Source organism: Phaenicophaeus curvirostris, chromosome 6 (assembly GCF_032191515.1).
Source record: "Phaenicophaeus curvirostris isolate KB17595 chromosome 6, BPBGC_Pcur_1.0, whole genome shotgun sequence".
Lineage (NCBI taxonomy): Eukaryota > Metazoa > Chordata > Aves > Cuculiformes > Cuculidae > Phaenicophaeus > Phaenicophaeus curvirostris.
In genome coordinates, this window is record NC_091397.1 from 47,181,842 (window position 1) to 47,208,174 (window position 26,333).

Sequence of the window (26,333 nt, forward strand, 5' to 3'; positions counted from 1 at the left end):
TAAAGAAGTGATGGCAAACAGTTTCCTTTCTCCTTAACTACTTATAGCAGTTCCATGTCACTGAATGTCTCCATGTTTCACTAATACATCCTCTAAAGCATGGTGACATCACAGAATAATATATTTTTATGGAAAAGGATTTCTATACATAAATTTTCCTACTCTCCTCATCATGAAGACAACACTGTTAGGTACCAGTTTTTTTACTTTTTAGGGTGTCTTTTTACAGACCCTGACAATGCTTGAGCCTCGAGTTTCCCCCTTTTCCTCCCAATAAGTACTCGTACCTCTCTCTTTTCCACCCTACCTTATAAAAGGACATCATCATACTGAGCCACACCAAGGAAGTTGTGCATTGACCCTCGCTTAATAGGCTTTTTTTTTTTTTCTTCTGAAATAGGCTTTCAAGGAATCATCCACTTTTACAACTTGCTGGATTGTCAAAATACTGTTGTTCATACTTAATTAATTTATGCTATGATGGTCTAGCTTTATAGTATTCTGTAGCATTTATGGGGGGGTGTGTGATGAAGGAAAAGCCATGGGTTCCATTGCCAAGGATGATTAAGTTGCCATAACAGGTATGTTTGTGTTTGTTTAGGCAGGCAAAGTGAGAAAACACGTATCTGAACAGGAAAAAACAGAAGAAGGACTAGGTCCCAATATCAAAAACATTGTTACTATGCTGATGCTGATGTTGTTGATGATGTTTGCTGTTCACTGTACCTGGGTAACTAGCAATGCTTACTCCAGTCCCAGCGTTGTTCTTGCTTCCTATAACCATGATGGGTAAGTTCTACAGGTCTGAAAATGAAGGGCAAAAGCCTTTCTATTTCCTTTGCATTAGCAATTTGCTTTACTTTCTTTTAATCACTTCTTACTATATTAAGGCAGAATTGTCACTTGAAAATAATCATAATACTCGCATTTTCAAAACAATACATTTTATTAAATATTTAATGTAAATAAATAAAAATAATCATATCCCAAGTCAATAAAGATGATAGTTAAAAAAAAGAAAGTATTTGAATCAATTGGGAGAATTTATTTTTGAATCTCTATTCAATCAGAAATGCATTTAGTCATATTTTCAAATGCAGTTCAGCTTCTGGCCATTCAGCTTTCGGAGCATTTAAACTTATGATAGTGATTGAAGCCGTCAAAGGGAGCTGAACAGATAAGAAAACCCTCATTTGTGAGCCCAGATTTATCTTGATGCAGTAAATTTGTTGGTAGTATTTGTACCGATGTGAACAAAATGAACTCTATTTTTCCAGCACTCGGAATATCCTAGATGATTTCAGGGAAGCCTACTACTGGCTGAGACAAAACACAGATGAGCACGCCAGAGTAATGTCATGGTGGGACTATGGCTATCAGATAGCAGGAATGGCTAACCGGACTACCTTGGTTGATAACAATACTTGGAACAACAGCCACATAGCCTTGGTAAGGGTGGCAATTTTCTATGGATTAATATCACCAAAATGTTTACATTGCAGTGGAGTATGAAATTGTAAATGTCTGCTGATTGATAGTATGTTGTTAGGGAAAAATTCCATAGAGCGGGAAACGCAGAGGTGGAAGGAGCATATTTTTTCCCCTTTATTAGAACTCCAGTATGAAGAGTTTGGGGCGCTGGAAGGTATTGATTTTGCTTTTGCAGTTTCCCTTTTGCTTACTTGGAGTTTCCAAAACTTTGTTTCCACTTTAATTTCTCTTCTTTTCTATACGGGAGGATAGACAAAATCTACTGTAACACTTCCCCTTGTGATTAGTGCTACACCGGCTTACTTGGTACCACTACCTTACCAGCACTGTCCAAATAGGAATCATTTTCGGTTAAGCAGTGTCTTTGCTGATGATATTTTTGAATGGCATGTGAAAACTGGCCACATAAAACAACAAATTTTCAGGCATTTGGGGAATTAGAGAAGGTTTATGAATAGCAATGAAAGTGTTGCAGATTTGCTGTGGTTCTGTCTTCTCAAATTTGCAGTGAAACAAAATATCCGTACATTTAATTTCTTCCACTTCTGAAGAGTAGGTTTAAGATCTTTGCATGTGCTAAAAGGCAAGGTGTTAACATTGCTTGTGGTCACAGGGGCACCACCCTGGACAACTTATACTTTTTTCAGAAATAAAGAAATGCTCTGTATTGTAGCTGGATTGCAGCCATACCGAGAGCTGTGTAATGGCAGCCAGTCATCAGCCAGGGTCCATGTCTTTCCAGGAGACACGTGTCATGCTATGTGGGCAGAATGGGGGAAGGGCTGGAGGAGGATATTAGGGTATGTCCTGTATCAGTACCCAGTACAGCAGTTGGACCAGATCTGCAGACTGGCAGTGTTCAAAACTGACAAATCAATCAAGCTGTGCTTCAAGCATACAAAGTCCTGGAAAAATGTGTACTGGGGAAGGGAGGGATCATATGTATGTGCCTTTGACAGGAGCAGGGAACTCGCATTAGCTGAAAGCAAGCTTGGGAAATTGTACTTCTGGTGCTAATATCAGTCGAAAAGCCTTCCTGTGTACGAAGACATTTTTCTCTTATTCTGATTGTTGACCTGACAGCATTAGCGTGGTTTAGATCGACATTGAATTCTGAGAGCACTATGTGCCTCCCTATTCTACAAGAGATAGAAACATTGATACTGTATCTAACCCAACAGATCCCTGCAGGACAAGGCACCTCGGGTAAATAGAGAGATGAGGGAAGTCGCCTGTATAACATTAGCACAGCAACCATACGCTTTATGGCAATTAGCAACAATAGGTTTTAATAAAGAATTCTCTCTAGTATGACTGCTGGCACTGTCAGGTTCTGTTTTGGAATGAATACTTCATAAAGGGGAACTGAAGCAGTAAATGTGTTTTGTGGCAAATACCTGAGTTTGTGTGCCAAAGGAGGCGGCATGCCCCAGACACGTCAGACAACTTGCTCCCATGCAGAAATGGAAATCTGCCAAATAACTTCACATTGATTAGGATACTGGCCAAGAAGCTGAGGTTCTCAGTCTTTGTGACAGATTGCAGCCTAAGCTTAGTGTTTTCTAATTAGGTTCTTAATGTTTTCAGTTTGGATGCAATATTGTTTATGTTGTAGTTACTCCCATTTACTACACCGATACATTATTATGCTTTAAGTGCAAGACCTTCAGCAGCAAACAGAAATACTGAACTGAACGTCAGTTACTGTCTTAAGTTAATTCTTTAAGTCTGGGAAGTGACTGGTATGGAAGAGCTTATGGATGCAGCTTGAAAAAGGCCAAAGCTATGTTATGCTTTTAACTCAAGGATGTCTCTATTCTGATGTTTTCTGTGCATAAAATTAACTTGAATTCAACGCCAGGGGTGCCTGTATGCTGCTGAGTGCAATGCAGCGTGGCTGCTTTATTAGTGAAGGGCAGAGCTCAAGGAACCACAAGAAATTACTGATAATTTATTCACTTTGGGCAGTGCCTAAAGCTTTGAAAAGAATTTGGAATTAGGTATTTTCTGCAAGACTAAGTTTTTGGCAGTGCAGCCACAACTTGAAAACATCTGTACATGCCATAAAAGGAAAACCTTTATTGCTCCATTTTATGCTCAAAACACTCGTTTCAAGAGGCAGAGCTCCTCTTACAGAGGAGAAAATGCTTCAATTTAGGGTGGACTTTTGAGTTTCTAAATAGACGCAGTGGGTTTTCTTTAACTATAATGAAAATGTGGGCTTAAGTTGGCAAGTATGTGTTTTGGAGCTTTGGTCTGGCAGGATATTGATCTGTGGATCTGTTTGATAGGCAGCTATGCAGGTGTTTAAGATATTTTTGTTATGATGCAGGTGGGAAAGGCGATGTCATCAAATGAATCGGCAGCGTATGAGATCATGAGAAGCCTGGATGTGGATTATGTTTTGATTATTTTTGGCGGTGTGATTGGCTACTCTGGTGATGACATTAATAAGTTTTTGTGGATGGTGAGAATAGCAGAGGGGGAGCATCCCAAAGATATTCGGGTAAGTGGAAAGGTACACAGGAAAACTGAAGCATTCTTGGCTAAATACTGTATCTCTGTATGTTCATCTCTGCTTCTCTGTTTTTATTTAAAACCTTTATTTTTGTCGTTGCTTTACTGGTAGTGCTCATTACAGTGGAGGGAAGTATCTACTAGTTATTGAATTGTATTTGAAAAATGTGTTATGGGTTGTTTACCTAGAACAGTAGGAGTGCAGAGGCCCGTAGCCCAGTTTCTTTCAATATTTATGGTTTTGAAAGGTCAGTAACCTCGAAAGCTTTTCACTTTTTTTTTTTTGCATGATACTAGAAGTACAGGATATCTTTTGTAATTCTTGTGTCTCAGTGTGCACCATCATACTTTGAAAAAGCAGGAGGGTTCAGACTGTTTAAATAGTAAGCATTACAAATTTCTTTAAACTCTGTAATAGCAGGAGGCAAGTTAGTGTTAATATTGACTTACATAGAGTTTAAGTTATTCAAACATCTCAGAGATTGCAGAAGTCTGTAGAAATATTTGCCTAAAAATTAACTTCTAGATATTGAGCACAGGCTTAAGGGAGTAGCCCATGTGTGTAGCTTTATATTGTACCAGAGATGAAAATGGCAGAAATCTTTTGTTTAAACACTGTGCACATATGAAGTATATTGTAACATCGCAGACCTTGTACATTAACAATACAGTGCTTTTCACCTTTCTGAAGAATGATTTTGATGGAGGCCCAACTAACTTTTACATTTTGACATCAGTTTTCCAGTAACTGCTTACTGTGAAGTGACAAAACTTGTACCAGCACAATAATATGGATTTAGGAAGATTGGTCCATGAGGGTCTAGGTTACAAGCAGCTTGTAACCTTTAACAAGCATCATCATTTTGTGGGGTTTTTTTTAAGACTAGCTTAAATCAGCTTTTAAATTGTAAAAGTCAGTGTAGATTCCTTATAAAGTGGGGTTTTTTTTGTGGAGAAGGGAGTGAGAAATGACCTTAAATAGAGGTTTAGCTTATACTGACTCTTTGTATCTTCTTTTATTTTTAAAGGAAAGTGATTACTTTACCCCTCAGGGAGAATTCCGGGTAGACAAGGCAGGTTCTCCAACTTTACTGAACTGCCTCATGTATAAAATGTCCTATTACAGATTTGGAGAGATGCAGGTTAGTATTGCAATTTTTACTGAATCTTAATTTAAATGTAAGAAGGCAAATGTTGTTTTGATATATTTTCCATCTTCTAGATTGAGCATTGCTTGTAGTAGCAGTGTTAGAGGTAAGAGTCAGCTTTATGAATTAAAACACATCTAGGCATGGGCTACTGTATCTAACCTTTAGAAAAAAGCATTTCTGCTGCTAACCTACACTTGTAGTTTAGCTTTCTGCTGTCCTTCGCCTTGCCCTAGATGAGCATCTTAACTCCATTATGCAGTGCACTTGCATTAACTTTTATGCTGTGCAGAGCTTTTGATTTGTTTTTTCTAATAGCGACACAGAAGTGGAACTGTTAATTGACTATTTAAATCTGTCAGAAGGCGACTTGATTTCTATCCAAGTCACATCAGTGTATTAAACAACATGGCACTTGTATAATAAGGGCATAATTCTCTGAGAGAATTGTCACTCCCCTTTGAGACCATCAAGCATATGTATGCAGCTAAGTCTGCCTTGTTTGCTTTTTTTCTTTCCTGTTCTTCCCCCTGTGCCCCTACCTAAGCGCCCTTCATTCTGATGTGTCAGCGCAAGAATCCTTTATTCAACTAAAACAGCGGGCAGTGGATCTTACTTGTGATATGGGGGAGGAAACTTAACTGATAAACATAGACACAAATTATTTTGGATTTGTATGGTGAACCATGAAAGTGCCAATTACTGCGCTGTAGAAGAGAGAGTACAAGTGAGCAGCTATGGTAAAGAGCCACCACAGGCTGCTACACCTCAGCCTTTCATTTCAGTTTCATCTCTGAATGCAGACATCGAATTTCTGTTGAGACATGAAGTGCTGTCTCTTGCAACACCTTTTAGGCATAAGAATGAGTTTATCTCAATTATAAAAAGGAACTGAGAGGGTTTTTTTCTGTGTAGTAATAACTACTGCAAGAGAAGTGGTGTCCTTTGACAAGAGCAGTTGAGAGCATTGCCTTGTGGCATGAAATACTGCAGTTTGCAGTGATTGGTGTTTTGGGTTTTGTCTTGAACTAATATGCAACTTTAATTTTTATAGCTGGATTTTCGGACACCCCCAGGATTCGATCGTACACGCAATGCTGAGATAGGCAACAAAGACATTAAATTCAAACATTTGGAGGAAGCCTTTACCTCAGAGCACTGGCTTGTTAGAATATACAAGGTGAAACAACTAGACAACAGAGAGACATTGGATCATAAACCTAGAGTAACCAACATTGTACCGAAACAGAAGTATTTGTCAAAGAAGGTGGGTTCTCAGTGAAGTATTAAAAGGGGGTAGTTTATTTTTAACAGTGAATCACATAGCTGGTGAATTATGTATTTCCACTAGCCAGAATGTTATGGATACTGTTCATGTTAGTGTCCAATATCAGACCTGCCTGCTGGTAATAATTGTTAATTTACTGTCTGCTTAACTTAAAAGCATGTGAAGACACAAGGCTAGATTTTTTTTTTTTTAGGCAGAATGCTAACTGGAAATAGAGTGTGTCACTGGCTGTTACAGCTCTTCAGTCTTCATGTAACTGGAAGCATAATCTCTGAATACATCAATTCATGTTTCAGTAACTATGGCTCACTAAGTAAATAATGTGGAAGTTGCTTTCTGACTTTGTTTGAAAGTAGTGATCCCTAGAAGTTTAAAAATGGCAATTTTGTATGAAATAAATTAAATATGAAACTCTTGTTCACGGAACTTTAGTGTCTGGCTGCTTACTCTTTGAAATCATCTTCATGGTTTTAAAAGCACTGGCTGTGGTGTGCTCCTTCAGCCTGTTAAGAAAGATGTGTTACCAGGGGAGTTGGGGAGAATCTTAGCAGCCCTGTCTTTCACAACATCTGTTTTCTATATATTCAAATATACATTTCAAAAAGAATCCCAGAATCCTGTCAGAAACAAATGTGTGACAAACTAAATTAGTCAAGGCAGTAAACTTACACTGTGCCAGGGAAATACAGCTAAGGAATGCTAGGGAGGAAATATCCTTATTTGTGTGATTTGATACAAGTTCATAAAATAAGATATTTAAGAGTTGCCCCTGAAGCTAGACTTATCTTCAAATTATAAGCTTTACTGTGCCTGTTATACATTTGAGTGTAACTCTTGATCCTAAGTGACAAGCAAGGCTGTATTTATTAATGAGAGATGCATTGACCCCACTTAAGCTGTGGGTGTGTCAGTTCTCTGTCTAAAGGCAGGATAAAAGTTGATGTAAATTCTGATCCACCATGACCTCCTGCAGTACAAACAGGTTCTCCTTCCCATTAAGAAATCTGAGAACCAGCAAGGAGCATGAGGGCAACATCTAAACTAGGATTTCTGAAATGCATTCTGAGGGCTTCTTAGCCACAGGAAGCTCTTGCTTCCTCTCTGGAAATTAAGTCTGTTTCCTGTCACTTCCCTGGTAGGTTTGACATTGCTCAAGCTCAGAGATAAAATGACATGACTGAGCATTACATATTACTTTATATCTACCTCACTTTATATTATTATCATTGTTGATGATGTTATAAAAAAACCAAAAAATTCTGTTTAATTGGCATAATAGAGCCTGCTGGGAAGCACAGCAAAGTGCAGCAAGTTGGGGAGCTGTCTCATTTCTTGTCAGGCACGTTGAATGGACAATTGTACCTGCCAGGAGCTGACTGTATTTATACAACTTTGAGGCTTAGTATTACCTAAGGCTAATAGTAATGCTTCCCCCCATTACTACCTTAAAACAAAATAATCTAAATACTCTGAAAAAGACAGGCACGTAGAAAGCGCCAACTAGCCTAAAGACCAGTGGCAGGTGACTACAGACTGAAATGGGATTATTCCAGGGTTTTTTTTTAAATGCTGATTTCAGTAAATACTGCTGTCTGTCATCTTGCTAACTTCTGAGAGAATCAAATAATGCAAAAGATGCAAAAAGGTTATTTCCAAACAAAACTTAACACCCTACACCATGTCTGCTCTTTGGGTGTATTAGAACTTTATCATGTTGGTTAATTATTAATTCTGCCTCAGCACAAGCTTTGAAAACAGTTCTACAGATGTGGTGGATGGGCCCCCCAGAAGTACATCTTGTGCAGAAGCAAACGTTGGGCATGAATTAACAATCCCAACATTATAAATAGTCACAGGATAATACCTAGTTGAGGGTTCACCATTTAAGCTCTGTAAAAGCAAGCTAAAGATCAGGCATTGAAATGCACATCATTAAACTGCGGTCAAGACTTAATCGTTAACTAACACATTTTATTCTGTTTTTCTTTTTAGACCTCCAAAAGGAAGCGTGGCTACATTAAGAATAAACTAATTTTAAAGAAAGGCAAGAGACCCAACAGGAAGACAGTTTAAATACACTGCTCTGATTGCTAATACGAAGCAGTTGTCCTTGAGATAACCAGTCTTTGCCTTTAGCTCAAGTCATGTTTCACAGCAACATGAGGGTACAGAACCATCATTGGTCCAGATTATTGTACAAAATTTTCAGGCAATGTCTGATTAAAAATATTGGCTTATTGAGAACAGCTGTTTTAGATTTGTAATGTGAAGCAAGACAGAGCTGCTATCCAAGTCTAGCAGCGTTTTTTTTATTGGTACATATTATCCTTCAAATCTGTTGAGAATTTGGACTGACTGCACCAAAGAACCCTGTAATTTGGTCCTTGGCACATGCATACTTGTCAATCTTTTTTGGAAAACACTGTTTGGCTGAATAGCAGCAGCGTGTAAACTGGAATGGTGACATCTAAAAATGACTTGTTTTCAACATTTAAGAGGAAGCAGAGCTCTCTGAAATTAAACTTTCAAAAGAAGTTACTCTCATGATTATTTTTCAGCATTTTCTTTCCATGTCCTTTTACTCTTGCTGCAGGCTGGTTTTGATCCAGAGTATAAGAAGCAAAGCTGCAGTTTTCACAAGAGATGACAGGACAGATTAATTGGATGCTAGATTGGATGAGCTGCTTTTGTTTAACCTGGGATTGCAGTGTTGCTGCCTTACACTGTCATTTCATAAGGTAGACAAGGCAAATCTTGCACATCATAGATACAAGGGCTAAATTTGTATCGTCCTGAAAAATCCTAAATGACAGTAATGAATGCTATAGTGACACACAGCTCGGCACCAGCGAGCGGCTGGTGCTTCACAACAGAAATAAAACTGTTCTAGATTAATGTTTACATTGGTAACACAAGTGTAGCCTGTTTAATGGGGAAAAAAAAAGGTTGACAGGTATACAAACCCCCTTTCCTGTGGCTGCCGGAGGCAGAGGTTTTGCAAACCTCTTCCCTCCCTCACTGCCTCCTCTTGTGAGGGTGAGTTTTTCTGGAAACCTGTTTATCTGCATTTTTATTTAGAGTGCTTAAACAAATTGAAGAAATTCCTGCTCTAGTGCTGAGTGCTTTGTCTGTCTTTTATACGGTTGGGTTGGTTTTTTTTAAAAAAAAAAAAAGTGGTGAAAACTGTCAGATTAAATGCACTAAAATATAAATGGAGACTGAACACATTCACTTTCCAGATACAGGAAACCTTTATAGACTTGACAATTTTCTTTAATTCAAATGAAAGCAGTTTTCAGTTTGTTTTCCTGCCCCAGCTTGTAACTTTTTATAGAAACAGAACTTGCATCAATCATTTGATGTGAAATGCAGAATAGTATGTACCTTTCATGAAGAAAATGTAAATTTACAGTGTTCTGTGAAAATGTTACTGCTGACTTCTTTCCCAAGGTGTAGAATATTTTTTTTGGTTTTGATTTATGAACTCATTTTTGACTCTGATGGTTTATACAGACCAATACTACAGCTGCAACATTTTCACAAAGGTTATTAAATCTGGATTTCTGGCCCCCTGTCGTTTGGAGAATTCATTTTATTTTGTTGCTTTAAAGCTCACTGCAGACCAGTTGTCAACTGTAGGGGAAAATAAAAGTTAATTCAAGTTTTGTGTTAAGGGTGTTGCGTCACTTTTGTTGTGATTAACTCAATAACATGTTGCTTATGGTCCTAGCGATAAATTAAGTTGTTCCAACTGCTATAATGCAAATCTGCTGAACTCGGGAAGCTGCTGGAATGAAGCTGCTGTAATGAAGCCACAGCAGCTACTTAACACCCTTCCAGTTCCAATTTACGAAGCCAGATGTAGACCCTCTACCGAGATGAAATTCAAGATGCCTGTAATATTTTAGAGAGAACAGCAGCCGCCTTTCCCAAACACATAATGTTGCAGTGAATCCTTCGAGCATCTGGAGGAGCTCAAGCTCAAGCTGTTACCTTGCTTAATCACCCCTTTCACTTGTGTGTATTTATTTGATGCATTATTTTTATTCTCTTGCTTCTTTCAAGCAAATCTGCATCCTGCCCCATCACCATTAGTAAGAAACAAGCAAGCTAACAGTTGGAAGAACAGCTGAAAGTCAACAGAACATGCTGCTGGTCAGCCTGTGGTTTGGCAGTAACTCCACCCTAGTTTTAATAAAGAAAATAAAAGCTTGCCCCTCACCTTTAGGTATGTTTACAGATGTCTTCTGTCTGGGCCAACAGCATTTTCTTTAACAAAGCAGAAATAAGTGAATCCTTTTACAGCTTTTAAGAACGCTGCCTGTAAGAAAAATAAGCTAACTATGGCATCGTAGCCAGGCTGGTTCTGATACCTGAGCCTTCTCCAATTTGATTCCGAGCTTCTGCTAATTCTCTGCATTTAAATGAAAAGTTGAAGTCATTAAGGAAGCCACTTAGAAAAAAAGAAGTGGCAGGCACTGTTATCACCTTTCTTGGTTCCACAGGCACCTGCGCTCTGCAGGAACTAAAACTGCAAGTGTCTAGAAGCCGGTACTGCTGGAAGTTCTGTATTGCTTAATGATCGCTGCTGAATGCAGTGAGGGCAGACAGTGCGATTGGTAATCTTGAAGAAATATTTTGACTTGTGGAAGAAATTCCACAACGGGGAGAAAAGTTGTTAGTTAAATATCTTGATAATCTTGAAGAAACCATTTATGAACTGCTTTTACTGAGCCTTCTGTACCTATCAGTCCCACTATGAGTAAAAATTGAAATGCTATTTGGCTACAACTAAAACTGTCAATAATGTCTTTAAACCAAGTGTATGAACTGGTCCATGACATGACCTTGAAGCAATGCGAAGAACATAACTGGGTAGTGTTTCCCGTCCCATTTACAGCCAGTGTTGTTTTCGGGTTTGCATAAAAACAAAGTGTTCTTGCACAATAGTTTCCAACGCTGTGGACCAGTGTTTAAAACAAGCTACAACAGCATTTATCTAATACTTAAAAAATGTTGCTCAGGATCCACAAAACCTCTAAGCACATTTTTCCTCCCCATGTAAGCATCCAATCCTACACTAATTTAGATTTGTAGTTTAAGAGGTATCTAACTGAAAAACTCTGTTAAAAGATTAAATGAAATACGATTACTCAGAAACACCACCTTTTCCTTTCTATCGTTGAAATAAGGCTTGTGTTCCTCACTCTTCCCTAGGGCTGTGATGCTTCCCAGCCCTGTTTTCTGCATGTCGTGCCGTCCAGTTTAAACAAAAACTTACCTATCACATGTCTGGCAGCACTAACTGGGGAGAGCAACACCCACAACAAACCAGGATCCAGCCGCGGTGTCGCTTCTATCGGAATCATGCAAGCAGCTCACGGGCGCCCCGAGTGTCGCACAGTGCTTCGGGACATCTGAGTAACTGACGACAGTTAACTTGTGCTTCCATGAAAAGAGAAAGGGCATCTCACTACTAAATGAAACGAGCCTTTTATTCACGAGCATTGTCGTTTTAAAAGTCACAAATTATGAAAGGAAGGCAAATCAGAAGAGACTGCCAGAGCGTCCTTTAAATGATAAAGGTATAAATTTTCTTTCTGAACGTTTCTAATTTAAGAAAGAAAAAGGTTGCATAGGCTTCCTACGGGTGGCACAAAAAGAAAAAAGTGAAGTACACAGAGGTTTTTACATTACAATTCAGTGTACATTGGCTACTTGAAAAGATTCACTTGCAAGTCTAAGACAGCTATTGGAGCAACCTACAGAATAAGGCTTATGAATATTTACTTATCAGTCCTGTAAAATATATCGAACACATAACTATCAGAAAAATAAGATGACACTTGTGAATCTTGTTCTGGAATCTCTCACTGCTGGGCTCTTCAGAAAGGACGGTTTTGCGTTTGCCTCTCCCAAGGTGCTTTGGGAAGGGGACAGCAGTAACGGCATCAGGGGAGCCTTCACAGCATAGAAACAAAACAAAACATTTACCAGAGCACAAGTGGAATGTTCTCGGCATGCAGAAACAACCAACCATGCAGACAGAAAAAAAGAAATAATAAATTACAAGCATAAAACTATTCAAATTTCTCTTTAAAAGAACGGCTACAGCACCTTTGTAGCCTCAAACCAGCAGAGCCGAAAGAGGTCCACCCTTTCAGGAGCGCAGGCTGCGGGCCTGACAGACAGAGGTTTGCAGTGGCTGTTTTCAGTGAGCATGTGGCTTGTTCTTTGGTGCGTGAAAATTAGAAGTTATGGGAAGATGTTCCATGTGTTTAATTCTGCATTTGCAATTGTTCTTTATGATGCTGTTGCAAACTGTGTGAATACTGGTCACTGATCAGACTAACCTCTAGGACAAGAGTGGATGCGTTACAAAGTTAATTCTTGCAGGTGATAAAACACCAGTTTTTGTGATGACACTTCACAGTAGTTCACTATCATTTTGGTTTTGTTACAGAAAAACATCAACTATTCTAAAAATAAGATTTTCCTTTAAAAAAAAAAGTGTCAGTTACAAAATCAAGCTCATACAGTCCACATTTTCTTTTTTAAAAAATAGGATTTAAAATAATTTAGAATGTTAATCCTTTCTAACGTGCAAAAAAAAGTACATACGAGCAGCCAAAATGGCATTTGGGAGGAAAAAGGAGCCACAACTTTGTTAAATAGGGATCTGAAGTTCAAATGTAAATATCTATTAAATATTATACCCAAATGAACAACTTAGTGGCACGTTCCCTTGCGTGCACACCTCTGTTCAGCCTTCTGAGTTGCTAAAGAGATTTTAACATGTCCCCCAAAAAATAATCAGGATGCACTAGAACAGACAGAAGCAGCGCTTCGACCTAACCAGGTTTGTGTAACATCCCTAAAGCACAAGCTATTAACGATAAGAAAGCAGGCGAAAGGCACCAAATGAATCAGTACTACAGAAAGTTCGGCATCCCCGCTACCGTATGCTCGAAACGTAGTGGTTTCTTTACAGGGCACTGTAAAAAGAAGCACTGAGTGAAGTCAGCACGCGTTGTACCTTTGCCTTTTCTCACCACTTCTCTCAAACACATCTTCAGTTTCAACAAACATGAACTAACAAGCAACGAAGCTTTAATGCACTTTAGAATCCCCTCACTTCGTATCACAGTGGTTGCCCTTCAAAGCAAGATCAAGCTACGGGATTGTTTCCTTTTTTATCTTTACAAAACAAATTATATCCTATCTCATTTGTTTCACTGAAAAGGTTTTGGCGCAATGTGATGGGTTACTAAATTGTTACTTTGACATCTGAAAGTGATTCATCTGAGAAGGCCGGTTAGATCATCCCTAATCATCCAAATAGTTCTTCCAGAAGCAATCAACTGGGTCAAACGCAAAAATCAAAATACAGGTCTGCTGGGAGCCTGCATATGGAATTATGGGCACTGACTGTCTCATTTCCCAGAGCCGGGCACCCAACCTGCTCTGGACGGGTGGGGAAGGCTCATTCCCAGCACAGCAGGACACGACTCCTCCCCAGCGTCACCCGTGTCAGCGCACAGCCTGGTATTTTAGTGTGAATGCACCGGTGGTGGTTGAACTTAAGAGGGAAAAGGCTGTGAAAGGGATGCCTGAGGCACAGCCCCGTGGCGCACTGTGCCCCTGTTACTGGGGGTGGAAAGCTGAGGCAAGAGTGAGCTGGAACGCCACAGCTCCATCTGCCAGAAGGGATCAAGTGCAACACGGAATCCAAAAGCACTGGCATGACAGAGAACATTACACAGCAAGACCAAGACTCCCAGAGCAACTGGCTCACTGGTGACCACAGATCTATTCAACAGCTGGAAGTACGAACAAACAAAAAGTGAGGGCACAACGGGTTAGCGTGAACAACGTTCTGGAGAAGGTATTGCTACGTCTTATCCAATGGGAAAAAACTGACACTGGTAAGTGACAGGAAACATGCTCTTAAATCAGCATCCCGGTGAGCGAGTGAGTGCGCTGTCGCTGTATCATTCTTACGTCAAAGTGAGTTACTCAAGGACTCTTTAGACAGAACAACTGCCGTTAAGTGAGACGTCACATTTTAAGTGCAAAACATTTTTGGCAAAGTGAAAAATAGAAAAACCTTAACCAGTGCTAATAAAAAAGTATTTTCTTAAATACCAGCGTAGGGCCTGATCCTGCAAGCACACAACTTGGGTAACCCCAGCTGAATCCAGCCAGAGCTCTATGCCCTAACACTTAGAGGAAAACGTCTTTAAATCACTGTTAGTGTTTAAACTTGTTTACATGTAGTGTAAATAATACACACACAAACACATACAAACTGCGTGTAGACACGTGTGTCTGTATGGACGTGTGCGCGTGTGTTTGTGTATCCGTACACACAAGACGGCTCCTGAATAAACTCGAGCTTGTGATTATTTTGAGATGCATCATTCACAGCATACAGCTTCCCGTTTGGATCTTCTGATCAAAGGACCTATTCAGAGACATCTTGAAGTTATATACTGTGTCATTTTAATGCCTTTAAGGTAAAGTGACGAGGCAACTGCTCTATCTCGTCAATGGGTCTTCCAGAGAGGATTCACGTATAGCCAACCATCACCCTGCAAGAAAATTGGGGAGAGTTTACAAACCAGATTTATATAGATTGGATCTGCATACGGCCACATAAAAGCTAAAATGCCCATCAACACAAGAAACCATCCCTGTCCCCTGAACATTCTGCAGCTTAATGAATTTACAGGTAATCTGGGCCGCACAGAAATAACTACAAGGGGGAAGAGAAGTCATGGGAAGATACAACAGCCGAATTGCTGGTTTACAGAGCTGCACACAGGGGCTAACTTAACAATATAGTCACATAATAATTCCCTCAGTAAGTCTTGTTTCCCCTGCGCATCTTTGGGCAAAGATGAACTTAGTAAAATCCATTTCATTTCAAGCAGATGAGTCCCAAGACTGTGTTTAAGATGTCCATGCTTACTTGTGTTGGACAAATATCCCTAGATCATGTTCACTTTAGTATGCCAAGATCAAGATTAGTAAGGGATGAGAGTACACAGCATTTGTACACTAAGGTGTGGATTTTAAAGTAAAAAGCATTGCTTTAGGTGCCTAACATTAGGTATCAAAAATTCAAGCTATAATGAATTTAAAAGAAGGAAAGTGAACAAGTTCACAAAATGGACATGGAACAATCCGTTGCATTTCTTAAAGAGCCAAATTCTGGCAAAAAATAAAATAAAAGAAAGAAATCAACCCATGTTACTAACACCCCCCAGCCGCCCACAGCAAAAAAAAAACAGACAAGCCCCCTTCCCAGTTTACTGTTGGGTCTTGAGTGAACGTACCTCTTTGGCAAAATATTTTGGTTTCCATGGCGTTGCCAAAGCGGCGCGCTGCCTCTCCTCTGCTCGCTGCCTCTCTTCGAGGCGGTGCTTGTGTTCTGTTGCTGCATCGATATTGCCTTCTTTCAGGGAACTGGTGACGTGTTGCCAAAGGTGCCTGTAGGACGGAGGAGCACAAGCAGCAGAGTGAGAACACATCTGGCACAGCTGACTGACCAGCTGGACACCAGAATGGGGAGAGGCAGACTGATGCCCTGTTCTCTGTGCTGTCTCTGGAAGTCACACAGCTCATGAACCATCGCTTTACTAGGATATTCACAGCATTTCTGGACTATACTTCCAGATTTGTTCTGCTCCCAGTATTTTGCCATGCAAGGAAACAAAAGTTAACTGGAAAATCACGAGCTTTTGTTCATGTGATCCGAGGGCTGGAGCACCTCTGCTCTGAGACAGGCTGAGAGGGTTGGGGTTGTTCAGCCTGGAGAAGAGAAGGCTCCAGGGAGACCTTAGAGCAGCTTCCAGCACCTCAAGGGGGCCTACAGGAAAGCTGGGGAGGGACTTTTTATGAGGGCATGGAGTGAAAGGGCGAGGGGGAATGGCTTTAAATTGGAAGGGGGAAGATCTAGATTAGACGTTAGGAAGAAATTCTTCACCATGAGAGTGGTGAGGCCCTGGCACAGGTTGCCCAGGGAAGCTGTGGCTGCCCCATCCCTGGAGGTGTTCAAGGCCAGGCTGGATGGGGCCTTGGGCAGCCTGGGCTGGTGGGAGGTGTCCCAGTTGGAGCTGGATGATCTTTAAGGTCTGTTCCTGACTCTTTTCGTCTCAAAGTAGATGGATTTCTTTAATCACTTCCTTCTCACATTCTTTCCTGATGATTCAGATACTGATTTGCAGTTAAATTTTTTAATTGCAAGGGAATGTTAGCCAAAAGCCAAGAGTACAGTAAATTAGGACACTGACTGTTCCCCCCACATTACTAACAGAGTCGACTCCAGGGAGCCCTTGTAGGTCTGTGCTCTATATTCCCAGTTAACACTATTGGCATGCAACTAAATCTGATTTTCCCACAAGTGACCGCATTCAGATGCGATACCTTTGCACGCTGTATTAGCCTAACAGCAACTTTGCCAAGAAAAGTGTTGAGAAGAAACTTAACTGCAGCTTTCACATATTTCCAGGGGTCTTTAAATGAGTTTCTATTTACAGTCTGATAAACTGCATATCCCAAAAAACACTGGGGAGTTCCAATTTGCTTACTAGTATCCAAAAAATACAACAAATACACTGCAGTCCTGCTGGTTTCCTTATTTACTCCAACCTTTCTGTTTCTAAACTACAGGGGAAAAAAGAGTTTGTGTGGATGTCTACAAAATACCTAAAGGGAAAAGCTGGGGGAGGCGCTCCCTATGAGGGAGTGCAGGGATAGGACAAGGGGGAATGGTTTTAAGCTGAAAGAGGGGAGATTTAGATGAGATATTAGGAAGAAATTTTTTCCTGTGAGGGTGGTGAGGCACTGGCACAGAGTGCCCAGAGAAGTCGTGGATGCCTGTTCTAGTGTGAGGTGTCCCTGCCCACGGCAGGAGGGTTGGAACTGGATGATCTTTAAGGTCCCTTCTAACCCAAACCATTCTATGATGCTGTGGTTCTATAAAAGAAGGGAAATTATCTCAAGAAACATCTTTGTACAATAAAGAAAACATATTTACAGGTAATAAAACGAAGCTTAACTCTCGCTTTTAAATCCTCCAATAAAATGTTCCTAAATTCAATCATAATATTGATTTTTCTGAAGATAAGCGTCAACAGCTATTGACAGTGAATAGCAGAACAAGTTCTTTTCTGATGTACCTAGTCAGTTTGGGTGCTGAGAGCCTTAAAACCATGTGTGTGTATTTATATCTCACGCTGCATCACATTTTGCATATTTATCTATTATAAAATGTATAAAATCTGACATTCCAGTGTACATGATAAGAAGCAACATTACTTGCAACAAAACAGTTTGACAACCGTGTTACAATCACTCAAACAAGTAGGTGAAAATTACCATTTTCCAAATGCTTATTAAAGCCAATACTAGCATTTTTCCCCTTTACAGAATTGAAGTATCCATCATTATAGTGTAATTTATGTACCAGAGAACCAATACACAGCTTCAGCTACCTGCGCCTAGATTAACACGCTGTAGGAAGTGCGGCTGTTTTGAGCCACACCATTTATAACTGCGGTTTTCCTTCCCCGTTCTGTTCCTACCAAAGGTTCAGAAGCAGAACACTAACGCCTCCGGCCTTACCTTGATTCCAGCGGGCCTTGTTTTGCTATTGGCCTAATCTTTTTCCTGATAACAGGCAGTTTATTAGTGTCAATCACTTTGGTTTCTCCATTGCTGTAAGTAAATTCCAGCGTACCGTTCCATTCTCCCTGTGCCTTGCATACTATGGTGTTAGTGGGATTGTGTTTCACTTCAGCTGTAACCCTAATCCAAGAGGGAAGAAAAAAAAGCCCACTGAAGTAAGCGGTACCATTAATTATCAGCATACGAAAGCACAACCACGGCTTGGGCTACAAGCAGCTTTCTGCATCTACAAAGTCATTTCTCAAGCAAAGTAGCAATGGTGTCTCCAGAAAGAAAGACTCAGCCCAAGAAAGCTCTCCTAACACCGCAGTAGCTTTTGGACAACTTTGTTCTTCCAAAGCAACCAAATGTAAAACTGATGTTCAGCTCTAACCCAGAAATGTTTACCTCATCAGCCTGAAAAACAAGCCCTGACATGTGACGTTTTCTGGTACCTTTATTTGATTCTTTAGCTCTACGAGTTTACTTCTCGGATTCTGAAAGGCAACGATTTAAGCTACCTCAGTGGTCCAAGAACTGTTTCGAGCGTGAGCAATATAGATAAGTTGAAGAGAAGCTTGGAGTGGGTGTGTGTCTCCATGAACATGAAATTATTTGATAAGTCATGCCAAACAATCTGTAAACTCAATTACGTTTTTAAATGATTAAACTAACACAGCACAACCTTCTCCAATTTTCACCCACCTCAACGGCACCGATTATTAACTGGCATCTTTTACAAAAACCTCAGTCAAAAAATAGCCCATGTTGATATTCGCCTGAACACGATATTGAAATCGTTGACCCACGTAGGGAAGAATACTTTGACCAAGGGAAACAAAAGAGAGGTAACTACGCAAAGCCACAACAGGCAACAGCCTTGTGACGGACAGTGCTACAGTCCAGAGCAGAACAAGAAAGGGGCTTCCATATGTTAATGAGTGGGTCATCAACTTGAGAATGGACGTAAGAGAGAAATCCTCTTCACACACTTAATAAAGGGGAACCAAAGACAAAAATAATACTTCCATCATCTGGAATTGCAGGGTCGAAAAGCGAGTCCCCAGTAGGGAGCTACCACTATGGGTGGTAACACTTCCGCTTCTCTCCTCCTGTAGGAGGTTCCACCTGGAACCCCAGTTCATCTACAAGACTCACGCAGAAGCAGCAGCTGGTGTAGCAGAAATATTTTCTTTTTTTATAAATGTTATTTCTGATCCTGCATTTACAGACATTTTTACAAGCAATAAAATTCAGTTTAATGGGTTGGAACTGGATGATCTTTAAGGTCCTTTCCAACCCAAACCATTCTATGATTCCACAAAATATATCCAATTCAATTATACAATATAAATGCGTAACTACAGCAAACTGTGCTCTAAAGCTGTAAGTCATCTCAGACACTACTAAGAAAAGAAATTCAGGTATCTGCCTATAAAATACTCCAACAAAAGAACCAAACAGATGCCCAGGAATCTTTCCACTGAAATCAAGTAGCAATCAAGAATGAGACAGTAATTCCCATACCTGTGGACCTTCCCTCCATAGAACGGTTTGGTGTGGAACGTGACCGTGGCAGAATAGCCTGTTCTGGCACAACTGATGTTGACTTTTCCTCCAAGCTCCACCCATGGGATGGTAAGTATCGAGCGAGCATAGGCACTAGGCAGGGTGAAAACATACTCTTCTTCATGTTCCAGCAAGTGAAGAACACCTACATAGGAAGAAGGTTGAAAGTGAAGTGATAAAAGTTCACCGGTAAGACCTGACAATCACTGACCAATCACTGTCAGGAAAACATAGTTCCACAGAGAGCACAATGTGCAACTGGCCTTGAAGGAGGGTACTGTGCTAAGAAAAAAAACCAAAAACCTGCCCTCTGGAATAAATTTCCTCGAACAAACACTTTTAAAAAGCACGCAATTTGAATGTGTACCCTGTGACCCTTCATGGTGTCTAATGGTTTATTGGAAAATCTGACTAGATTACCTATTTTGTGTTATTAACAAGCAATAAACTGTTAAGGCTGGAAAATAAAGAACATTTGCTTGCAAAAAGCCACACTGAATATTCAGACCCTGACACAGTGATATATCACAATCTCAGAAAAAATATGGGCATGGCCAAAGGACTCTTCAGTTGTCCATTCAATGAGGCACGACCAGGTCCTCTCTGCTAATTTCTTACTGATGCATTTGTTGGTGGACGTGAAAGGCTGTCTCTAGGTCTGCCTGGGTGCAACTACAAAACATGCTTAAGGAATCCATCTAGAAATTTCTTAGAAGTTTGCTCCTTCAATTTCAAACACCTGGTTTCCCAAAGAGCCTTTGCAAAAGTCTTGCATAATCAATGAGGGGCCACCAGGGCCACTGCCCTATTACCACCAAGACAAACGTCCCTACCATGCAAAGAAAATTACTAGCAACTCTATTACATTCTGAGAAGGTTCCTCCACCCTCAGCATTATAGGGTTGGAACTAAAAACAACAGCATGTAGCAGCAGTTTCAATATTATTTGGAACTACAAAGGAAGGTGCATGTCTGATCAGATCTTGGCTTCCCCGGGGGTTAAGGATACAGACTTATCACCGCCACAGCTGTAGTTTGGTCTTAAGGATAACAAAGAACAGGACATAGGACTAGCTAACAGCACCTTAAGCCTTGCACACAGAATCAGATCATGCCCAATACCTATAGCCGATTTCTGATTAGAGTTTTACACTCTTTTGTGTCCCATTTAGTAGCTGCCTGAAGGCAAAAATTACAGCTTTGAAAATAATTTTTCACAACAGGGAGGGAAAATAACCCACCACAGGAAGCACTCAGAATCCAGAAATATTTGGGGAAAAAAATAGAAAATCAGGGAAATTATCTTGACGTAGGAATAGTATCTGTTTAGAAACAAGAGGAGCTTGCCTTCACCATGGAGCAGAAGATCCCATTGGTAGCCATACCGATTAGTTTATCTATGTGTTTAAAGGAATAACAACACTAATTTTGCAAAAGTGCTCTGACATGTAATGATGGAAAAGGACTAAATAGGAACAAGGCACCACTACTGCTAACATAAAAATATGCCCTTAACACATGTATAAGAACACAAACCTAAATAACATTCAGAATTTAAAAGCACCGAGCTCTAACACAATTATCATCTTAAACATCGGCTCCAATTAACAGAACTAAACACAGGCACGGGAAGCTCCGCAACTTGACACTTCTGCCTTCTGAAACCGTTCCAGAGGAAAACATCTTAAGCAAACCAGAATAAGTTTTGGAGTTATCCTCAGGAATTCTGCAACCTCAGCCTGCCAGCAGTGACAAAGCCAGCACTTCTACTCCAGCAAGTTTGACACAAACGAGCTAAAGGGTGCAAAAGCACAAACACAGGAAAGCAATGTCTTAGGAGGACATTTCATCATTTTGCCTCAGCAAGTCACCAATCCTTTGCATTGTGTGCTGACCCTAATGAGCAGGGACCGTCCAGGACACAGCTGGAACACACACATTCTGCCTCAAGCCTCCTCAGCTCTACACCTGCAGGTAAAACCAGGCTGAAGACATTGCAGGAAGGTCAAACCACCCAATCCACTTGGACACACAGCCAGGAAGAACTTTTACTCAAAAAGAAGCAACACTTAAGAAACTTTTGAACTAGATGATGCTATTCAAAAGGATCAAAGCAATACTTTGGATACTGACCAAACACACAGAAAGGAAACCTGAGAGTCTGCAGATGGGCGTTTTCCACACAGAGAACTACAACAGGTTTTAGACCCATGTCTGTCAGCTTTTCTATCTCCTCGTCTTCCCATTTATTCTCCACCTTCTGCTTTAGAGTCATGGGCAACAGATACGTAGATAGCAACCAGCTGTGGCCTGTGGTGTATCCAGGAGGTCACATTTTTCCACTCATCATGGTCACAATCCTCACAGAGTCAAGCAAGCACAGTCTGCCTGCAAGCGTCAGGTTCCAACATGAGAATTATGGGGGTTTTGTTGGTGTGAGGTTTTTGTGCTCGGGCTTTTTGAAAAGACAAAAGGTCTAACAGCAGTACGGTGGGCAGGCGTGGTGCTCACTGCTGAATCCCGCTGTATTTATGAACCACTCCTCCACATGAGCTTCTCCAGAGCCTCCTACTTCTCCCCCCGGCCCAGCCATTCTCCTCTGACTGTCACTTCATGCTCCCACATGAGCAGAAATGGCCATGATAAACACAATTTCCTTCAGGGTTAGTACAGGCTTGCTTTTGTCCCTCTGATGGGATCAATAGCTTTTTTGCTCCCTAACTCCAGAAGGAGGGACAGAGCTCTAATGAAAGCTGCTAAGCACACTGAAAAGCAAACAGCAAACAACAGCAGTGACCTTCAATGTAAATATTTAACCATCACAACAGGTTAGATATTAAAAACTGAGCCCAGCTCTCTTGGCAGTATTTTTAGCACTTGATAGCATATTTTTAATTCCTTTAACATCTGAAGAAATACATTTTTAACAAAGTGCTCTCTCACTTGAAATATGACTCCACCTCAGTTATTAGAGTCTAAAAAAGAATCAAGTGAAGATCTGAAATATCCACAACTTGATACTGCTTTTAGCATTAACGTCACTTAGTTTTGCACTCCATTGTCTGGGGAGTCCATGTGCAAAACCTCACCTGACTGAAGCACCAGGAAGATAGGTACCTGCACCATCCTGTCTGAACTGAGACCCATGCTCTCTCTGGGAAGAAGAAGCCAAAATGACTCCAAGAGTCAACATTCGTAAATGCTACCACAGTCTGAATTTGTGCCCTACCCCGCTGAGTTTAAATAATAATGATAAATTATTAATGATAAATAATAACGATAAATTAAAGGCATGAAACCTAAAACCTAACCATTATTTTTAAAAGCACTGTGTACTCTTAACATCTGCTTCTATCATTACATTGTGACTGCTGGAAAATACACATGCTATTTTTCTTTCCTTGCTTCCCCACTGTAAGGAATTATTCATTTTTAGTTTAAAAAGGGCTGTAAGTAAATATACATGAAAAATTTGCAGGAGGTTCTCCCATTTTCAGTAACAGTTCTTTGATGAGAGAGGAGGAAACATTCTGGAAACTGCAAATTCCTTTAAAAAAATCTTAAGTAGTAATAGGCAGCTATTATGCATGGAAGAATGCACCAGATAAATACTCTGGGAGCAACAGTGGATTTAGTAATCTAGTTTATTAGAAAAAAAGCACAGAGAGAAAGATGAATCTTTTATAAACAACTGCAGAATTTTTAAATTCCCCCTTGAAATGTCCTCACTACCACTTACTCCTGCTTTTGACTAAAGCAATGTATTCACAGTCATGCTCCTTTCCACGACTCCTCAGCCTGCATTAAAGGAAAGGATGTTCGCAGCATCTCATTTTCCCTGTTTGACTATCACATGTCCCTCACCGATGCTGCAGCTTTGTGAATTGATTTTCCAGTAACGCACATTGACAAAATACCCAGAGGAGGCTCTGGATCAATACGCTGCAGAAGAGGCATGTGAAATTTAATGCTTCCCACTGATTGTATGGAGATCAATCTGAACAACAAATGGTACGTGGGACACAAACAGCCTAGGGCAGTTTCCTAATTTAACAGGCTCTTCACTCTGTCTGCATTAATTCATAACATGGCACAAAGAGGAATAAGTTACGTAAAAGTTGAACCCCACCTGGGTGTAGGGCACCACCAGCCACATGGGTTCACACGGGAAAATGCGAGATGCCAGAACCGGGCTGTTACCATCTCTAAACGTTCCAGCAAGCTGCGCGGCACTGCTCAATTTCCAAAGACTGGAGCCATTTGCTAAATTAAGTAATGAGTGCCATGCCATGCGGAAACCGTTCTGAACCCACCAGGCGAAGAAATATTAATACAAAAATAAGCAAAAAAAAGCAAAAATAAGCACTAGGGAAATGTTTTGGTAGTTCCAGTTGCGTGAACAGTCAGTCTTGGGGACTAGTAAATTAAAAAGTCACTAATGCCTTAGGAATTGAAATTAAAGACCTGTACAACTGTAACCATATACACATACATATATTTGAACATTAAAAAAAAAAACAAGAGAAACAGCATTCATTGCTTTCATTTAGACTTACCCTGGAAAGAGCACTGAGCCTTCTCCCTACTTATTGAATCCTTCCAAGGTTCATTTCAATTTAAAAACTGATTTTTGGAAGCCTATACCTCACTAGTTTTTAAAACATTCAAAACAGCAGGAGGAAATACATAAGACATAACTAGCCACTTGATAACACAGAGCAATCCACTTAAATGTACTTTATGCTTTCAGCAAAATTAACCTGTGAATCAAAGGTGACATTTCTTGTTGGATTTTGCTGCTTTGGAACAAAACCCAAGAGCAGAAAAGAACACGCACAGCCCACACTGAGGTGTAATCACCAGGGCCTTTTCCACTAAAGCACTCTTATCCTATCACCAGTATCTGTCTGAAGAGTCTTTGGACCGTGTAAAAAAAACATTAAATATTTACATTGACTCTCCCATGCCCTACTAATTTAAATCTTAATATGATTCTATTCATTACACCCTCTTCCTCTCCTTCCCTCTCTCATTAGTACATAATTAAAATTAACCAGAATTAGGGACTGCATACGCAATGTGAATTCTTTTATGCAAAATACCCTCTGTTCTATTCAGGGTAGCTTTCTCATGAGGAAACAACACTCACTGCTCTGAAGAATAGGGTTTAGTTATATAGGGAAGAAAAAGTTGAGATATTTCATTAGCAATCCAGATTTAGACCTCTCATAACCACAGATGAAGGGCTAGCATATAAAACAGCTTCTCACACAGATTTCCAGCAGAGTTTTCCTACTTGTTCTGCTTCTCTGGAACTGATACTTACTTTGAATCAACAAAAATCACACATAGAGAAAAAAGAAAAAAAAAAATCTTAGTCACTTTGAGGTGCCACATACACTAAAAATTGTACAATTCAGATACTGAGCTGTACCCTTTGTATGACAGGACCATACTGTCCTCAAATCCTCTCATTCTTCACATTCTTATAGAAGCCTTTGTACTTCCACAGCATCATATTTCAGCATATCCAACACAGCATGAAAAGCAACGTGCTCTATACATCTAAGGACATTGTGACAAGTTAAAAACCTATGCTTCAGAAACCCCACAGAATCATTACTAGCATATTCCTTACACAATACAGGTCAAAAATCTAGTAGTACTCTATTCCTGTAAATAGCCAACTGCAGTAGAAAAAGCTTCACTGAATCATTTGAAGGCCACGCACAGAAGTCTTCAATAAAGAGCAAAGTTTCAAAACAAATAACAGTTATTTGTATTCAACACTAAGGTCACAACAATGTTACAGATCAACCAAAACTGTTGTGATAGTTACCTGAACTAGAACAAGATGGTCACACCATACCACTGAATTATCCAGAACATGAATTGCAGCTTCCTAATGCTCTATCGGGAAGGAATTTATTTTCCTACGTATATTAAATAGAACCGAATGAATGCACAATTTAATGAAACTACTGTAATGGAACTATTTAAATCAAGTCTCAGAATGGGCACAGGTATATGACAGATATCAAGGAAATGGCCTTTCAAGTAACATCATAGAATCACAGAATGGTTTGGGTTGGAAAGGGACTTTGAAATTCATCCAGTTCCAACCCCCCTGCCATGGGCAGGGACACTTTCCACTGGATCAGGTTGCTCAAAGCCTCATCCAACCTGATCTTGAACACCTCCAGGTATGAGGCATCCACAGCTTCCCTGGGCAACCCGTGCCAGCGCCTCACTACCCTCATTGTGAAGAATTTCTTTTCAACGCCATTCCTCAACACACAAGAGAAATGTTTAGGCTGCACTGGAGTTTCTCCATCACTTCGCAAAAACGCTGTCACCATGAAGCTGCACGCTTCTGCACTGCTCACATTAGCAAAAAAAGACCAATGATAACTATAAATTGGTAAAGCCAAACTTCTTCCCAAAACGCTCATCATAAAGACAGCAGCAAACCCTGCAATAAGAGTTCACCATTGCAGATGTTCCCCAAAGCCTGCCTCCGCTCCTGGGATATCTCCAGGATGATGGAAAGAAAAGGGGGTGAGGGAGAACTTGTTCTCAAAAATACATATTAAACAATCCCTGGGGTAGGGAAGTAGTTAATTCCTAGACCCTTTCTCTCTAAAAACTGG

General features: G+C 40.2%; 2 protein-coding genes across 4 annotated transcripts in view; one reads left to right on the forward strand and one right to left on the reverse strand.

Annotated features, from left to right (window-relative positions):
- STT3B (STT3 oligosaccharyltransferase complex catalytic subunit B) overlaps nucleotides 1-10,117 on the forward strand; it is a 53,506-nt gene extending 43,389 nt beyond the window's left edge. The window contains exons 11-16 of one of the 2 annotated variants that reach the window (XM_069860080.1): nucleotides 602-789; nucleotides 1,278-1,449; nucleotides 3,824-3,997; nucleotides 5,037-5,150; nucleotides 6,211-6,423; nucleotides 6,638-6,870. In XM_069860080.1, coding sequence (XP_069716181.1) covers nucleotides 602-789; nucleotides 1,278-1,449; nucleotides 3,824-3,997; nucleotides 5,037-5,150; nucleotides 6,211-6,423; nucleotides 6,638-6,649 — 873 coding nt within the window. In that variant the 3' untranslated portion in view covers nucleotides 6,650-6,870. Of the gene's footprint in view, nucleotides 1-601; nucleotides 790-1,277; nucleotides 1,450-3,823; nucleotides 3,998-5,036; nucleotides 5,151-6,210; nucleotides 6,424-6,637; nucleotides 6,871-8,436 lie in introns of those variants that run through there. The other variant, XM_069860081.1, reaches the window with a different exon arrangement.
- A 1,808-nt stretch (nucleotides 10,118-11,925) lies between these two features.
- Nucleotides 11,926-26,333, reverse strand: part of OSBPL10 (oxysterol binding protein like 10) — a 116,855-nt gene continuing 102,447 nt past the window's right edge. For both annotated transcript variants that reach the window (XM_069860111.1, XM_069860110.1), the window contains 4 exons: nucleotides 19,642-19,828; nucleotides 18,073-18,255; nucleotides 15,783-15,936; nucleotides 11,926-15,035 (listed from right to left, as the gene is read on the reverse strand). In XM_069860111.1, the coding sequence (XP_069716212.1) occupies nucleotides 14,991-15,035; nucleotides 15,783-15,936; nucleotides 18,073-18,255; nucleotides 19,642-19,828 (569 nt within the window). In that variant the 3' untranslated portion in view covers nucleotides 11,926-14,990. The remainder of the gene's footprint in view (nucleotides 15,036-15,782; nucleotides 15,937-18,072; nucleotides 18,256-19,641; nucleotides 19,829-26,333) is intronic.